Genomic DNA, 5394 nt, shown 5'->3' on the forward strand with positions numbered 1-5394 from the left:
CCGAAGATCCAGGAAATGTGGGACCAGGAGAAAGCTCACAAGGCCAAGTTCGAGGAGCTGATCAGAAAGTACCGAGTTCGACCCACGGCTCTGTTGCCGTTCTGGAACGTCGCCGGATTTGTTCTTGGAGCAGGTAACTTTTTTTTCCAAAGATTAAAACGTTGGGTAAAATGATAGGGGAAAATGATATTTTCCCTCCATATTTGCTTTTTTTAAGTCTGTTGGTAACTAAAAAAGAAGAAGAAGAAGAAAAAATGCTTTTTTTTTAGAGGCTCTTAATAATTTTGTAATATTCACAACAATTTTATTGTGAAGAGGTTGGTTGTCAGCTTCACCACAAATAGTTTTCGTTTATGATTTTACTTGAACTTTATTTTCACATAATATTTTCATTTCGTTTGACTGACAGGCTCGGCTTTACTTGGACCAAAGGGTGCCATGGCATGTACAGTAGCGGTAGAGTCTGTCATAGTGGATCATTATAACGAACAACTGCGCGCTCTCATGTCAGATCCTGCAGCCAATAGGTTAGTTTTTTTTTCAGCCCGTCCTTCCTTTATTATTATTTTTTTTTGTTTTTAAAGAGGTTTGATGGAAGGAACTGTAACAACGAGGTCTTATCGTCCCGATATGGAAGAGAGAAGAAAGACAGGATAAGAGAGAGCCAGCCGCTCCGAGAACGAACATTATCCGTTCAAGATAAAATCCGCTCCGGGCGGGAATCGAACCCGCAACCTAACGCTTACAAGGCAGACGCGCTACCAACCAAGCTAACTAGGCTGGCAAGGGGTCGAGTGATCACGTACATCATCATATGTTCTGATGAAGTCTTTCGCACATCGAAGCGTTTACCCCTTCATGTGAGTTTAATTACAGTTGGTTGTAACTAGGCTGACATCTCTATGTTTCTAAATTCCTTCTGTGTTTTTAAACAAACATTTAAATTCCAATTACTCTCAATTTTCCACAGAGAGCTGATGGATGTGATTCACAAGTTTCGTGACGAGGAGCAGGAGCACCATGACACCGGTCTAGAACACGGCGCAGAACAAGCGCCGTTCTATAAACTCATGACCGACGTCATTAAGGTGGGGTGTAAGGTGGCCATAGGTGTGGCCAAAGTGGTGTGAAGACACCTTAAAAACCCTTCTTCGGAGCATTTTGGCAAATATGGACTTTCATCGCGTTTTCAGGTAAAAGTGGCATTTGAAGTTTGTTTTTTAGGGTATGTCTACATTACAATCGACCGAAGATTGACATCGACTTTGTAGGAATTATGGCGTTAGGTAGCACACAAGATCTTTTTCAAATCATTAACTTTTTGTGTGACAACTGTCAACCAATCTTTATCCCTGACTAGAGTGTCTAGCCATCCTATATTATTATTTTTGTTTAAGTACCTAAGTATAGCATTTTATTTTGTTTATTATGATATTTAATTTTGTAAATAATAATTTAGTTTGTACAATATTATTTTACAAAGAAGTATTTTTCATTGCTGATGTGCGATCTATGATGTCTAGGTAAATAATAGGTAGATTGGTACTCATTGCTTATAATTTATGATATGGTACGAAAATATCTTGTTTTGGTAAGATGTCACTCAACCAAAAGTCGTCTTCATTAGCCAAGATAGAGGAGAAAAAGAAAGAGATTAAGAAGGAAGAGCTCAGATATCCTCCAGTTAAAAAACTTGGTATTTTTGGCACATCCACTAAATGAAAAATCCCCACCCCTCTTACCTCCTTCACAATGGAGTCCCTGGAACCCGGGCGGACAGCTACATACTCCAGGGGCGGTACAGGTCCCGTTGTTCAAACACTGGGGGAAGCACATAGCGGTCCCGCAGTACGTCCCCTGATATCCTTTGGGACATTGGCACATCTGCTGTGAGTCGCACCAGCCGCCATTCGAGCATTTCTGATCGCAGCCCGGCCCTGGGCCTGGAAATGAGACCATCACTTCAACTTCATTAACATAATCATCGGAGCCCCGGGGCCTCGGGTTCGAACCCGTCGTAGGAAGGAAAATTATGAGTGAAAAGTTTTTTTTTTTTTTTTTTACCTCGAGGACTAGAGGCTTTAAACAGCGCTGCTGGATTACTTTGAGTTGTCGCTCTTTCAAAATGCTATTGTGAAGTCAGGCTAGTAAATTCTCCCCAAAATCGCGTAGATAGAATTCAATTGGGCTCGTTTCCGGGTTTATTTACCTACCCACTGGATTTCCTATATTTCCCTCTTGCCCGATATCAGAACTAAAATCTAGTTAATGGATGTACTTTCATTTTAGTTTTAGTTATTATTATATTTTATTATTATTATTATTATTATTAGTTATTTATTATTATTATTATTATTATTATTATGTATTAGTATCAGTAATCAGATCAGTATCAGTACTCAGCTCTTTTTTCTTTTATCAGATCAGTATCAGTATCAGGTATTCAGTATCAGTATAGTATCAGTATCAGTATCAGGGGTATCAGGTATCAGTATCAGTATCAGTATCAGGGTATCAGTATCAGTATCAGGTCATCAGTATCAGTCATTCACGTATCAGTATTCAGTATACAGTATCAGTATCAGTTATCAGTATCAGTATTATTATTATTATCTATTATTATTATTATTATTATTATTATTATTATTATTATTAGATTATTATTATTATTATTATTATTATTATTATTATTATTATTATTATTATTATTATTATTATATTATTATTATTATTATTATTATTATTACTTGACCTTATTTATTTAATCCATCCATGTATCCATGATAAAAGAAATGGTGCTAGCTTATTCTTATGCCCGACAGCATTTTTTTTTTTAAGAGCCTCCCTGCCCAGGTCGAACACAAGGAAGGACTAGTGAGGAGAGACTAACGCTTACTATGTGTGGGCAGGCCTCAATCCGGTCGTGAGTGATTAAGTTGCATCGGACTGTCAGCTCTGGACTAGTCCCAGGTGACAGTCCCAAAAGTCCACCGCCATATTTGTCATAGCAACTATGATAAAAAAGATGGACTATACTCACGATCGGAATGTCAAGATAGTTCGTTTTGCGAAAAAAAAAATTTTTTTTTCTCCAAACTGTCTCCCTCTGAAATTGACGATTCCAGGAATAGCAGGGCTTTACCCTCCTCTCTCACTTCTGTCCTATCTCTCTTTCGGTCGGGCAAGGCTCTGCTTGTAAAAGGGTGAGTCCTATTTTTAGCGGCGGGGCCCGCCCTTAGCTATGGGCGCCGGATCGCGAATGTTCCGTCTGCGTGATGGTTGATTCGATTGATCCGACCGATACGTTTGTGAGAAACTATGATGAAGAAAAACTGCTAAGTCTACCCGATCGCAGTTGAAGTGCAACTTAGGCCCTTACTTCCTTCATGATGATGTGAAACTGGATTCTGAGGTTAGACAAGTTGCTCTTATAAGGAGCTTGGGGGCTCACCCAGCTAGTTTTGCTGGCCAGCGTATGGGCGGCTTGGATTTCCACAATCTAAACCAATGCTGAAAAGGTAATAAAAATAAACCCCACTCCGATCCATAGGGCCAACCCACCTTCTCGAGTGATTACTCTTAGGATGGTAATTTTCGAATAAAAAATAATTAATAATAAAAAAAAAAAACGCGGTTTTGTTGACATCCATGTATACATACCAGAAGTTTTGGTTACTAGTTGTTTGAACCTTAAAAACTTGTCCCAACAAATCCTCAACCCTCCGTATGTCTTTTCTCAAAACAAGTCCCTTTGAAGAGCGAAGAGCCAGATACAAGACCTAATGTCTCACGAAACTTTACGGTAAAGAGCCTAAATCGGTTCCTATATTTAGAACCCTTGTTTATAACAATACGGGATTCAGGGTTTCTAAAAAATTCCCTTCGATCAGCTAAAAACCCAAGGAAAAAAGATTTTGATTTGGGACTCGTCAGCCTTTATGTACATGTGAAATGAAATGAAAAGGTTGAATTTTCTATACATGGCATGTATTTGCTGAAGAAAGATAAGGTAAAGTCACAAGTCGGGTAGCCGTCGACTTTACAAGGCCCTATCTAGTCCCTATCGCAAGGAAATGGTAACCTGAGGAGTATCTTCGTCTTTCCCCTGTTCGGCAACGGACCGTGGGGCGAAGCCAGACTTTGAGGTCACCTCCTTACACGTCTTTCTTCATTCAAGAGCGTTTTACTTGACTCGATGGGCCGTGGGTTACTGAACTCACCCCGGTGGCTAAAACACTAATTTTCGGGCCAAGAGTGAACAGCAAGCCCTTTTTTCAGCACAGGCACGACTCACCCTTGTGAGAGTAAATTCAATGTAACGAATGTTCCCTGGGAAAACACAGCAAGCTTTTTTTAGCACAGCACGTATCACCCTTGTGAGAGGTAAACTTATTCGGTATTGACTTACGCCCGTTGGTAAAACGACGAATTTTCGGGTAAGAGTGACAGCAAGTCCTTTTTTTTAGCACCAGCCACCGTATCACCCTTGTGAGAGTAAATTTAATGTAACGGATGTTCCCTTAGGATTTTATGCCAATGCGATTGAGAAAATTTTTATGTTAAAATTTCTCTGTGACTAATAGGTTTAAGCAGTGGTAGACACTTACTAACGGTTGTCTTAATTTACCTATATGCGTTTAGTTGAGTAGTGCGGCTAAACTAACGGTCATTAATCAACACGATTAAATAAAAATTCACACGATGTCCGATAAGGGAGGTTAATATTTAGATTATAGTAGGAAATAGTGTGGAAATAGTGTGGGGTTAATACTAAGTCTATAGTCTCAATTAGTTATTATTACCTGCAACTGAGAAAAACGAATTTAAATCTGTGATTATTTAAAATCTTCGGTTATAACAGGGTAATTTAACTACACGGGTCCCCTAATAGTCACTGCTGGAACTTGTTACTCTTTTATATCTGCCACAGGACTAGATGCTACCGGCTTAACGTTATGAGCGCCATTTATGTATAACGACTCTCAATTCTAGGTCTTAAGAGTCTGAATTGATTTGTTAGTCTAAAGTTAACTTATTATTCAGGACATCGTATGAAATTCAATTATTTAGGATGAAAGTTATATGATGCATTGTAACAGATGGATAATGGTGACAATGGATGGGTATTTTTTTCTGTAAACCAATGGGGGAAGTTCCACCATCTTATTTATTTTATTTTTTTTTTTGATTATATTTTGAACTTCTTTATTCTTTTCCCAGGTAAGCTTGACAACCCTTCACACCCCCCAACATCCCTGACAACCTCACCTGACATCCTTTTTGCTTTATGATGGATGTATGAAGTGAAAATTTTCAACCCATGAAATCACAACCCTAAAGATATGTTAGATTTTCAAAAGTCGTTACTTTTGAAAGATTTATGGATCAAAAGTG

At 38.7% G+C, this 5394-nt stretch overlaps 2 protein-coding genes across 2 annotated transcripts in view; one reads left to right on the forward strand and one right to left on the reverse strand.

Annotated features, from left to right (window-relative positions):
- Positions 1-3: 3 nt before the first annotated feature.
- LOC103522045 (5-demethoxyubiquinone hydroxylase, mitochondrial-like) lies at positions 4-1341 on the forward strand (the record flags this gene model as incomplete). The annotated part of the gene is made up of 3 exons (XM_008487154.3): positions 4-133; positions 410-527; positions 971-1341. Coding segments are annotated over 3 exons (408 nt in total), but the record flags the coding sequence as incomplete, so codon positions are not given.
- LOC103522046 (wnt inhibitory factor 1-like) overlaps positions 1088-5394 on the reverse strand; it is a 10573-nt gene continuing 6266 nt past the window's right edge. The window contains exon 2 of the mRNA XM_008487155.3: positions 1088-1937. Coding sequence (XP_008485377.1) covers positions 1624-1937 — 314 coding nt within the window. The 3' untranslated portion in view covers positions 1088-1623. The remainder of the gene's footprint in view (positions 1938-5394) is intronic.

This window comes from Diaphorina citri, unplaced genomic scaffold (assembly GCF_000475195.1).
Source record: "Diaphorina citri unplaced genomic scaffold, Diaci psyllid genome assembly version 1.1 scaffold6666, whole genome shotgun sequence".
NCBI classification, from domain to species: Eukaryota; Metazoa; Arthropoda; class Insecta; order Hemiptera; family Psyllidae; genus Diaphorina; species Diaphorina citri.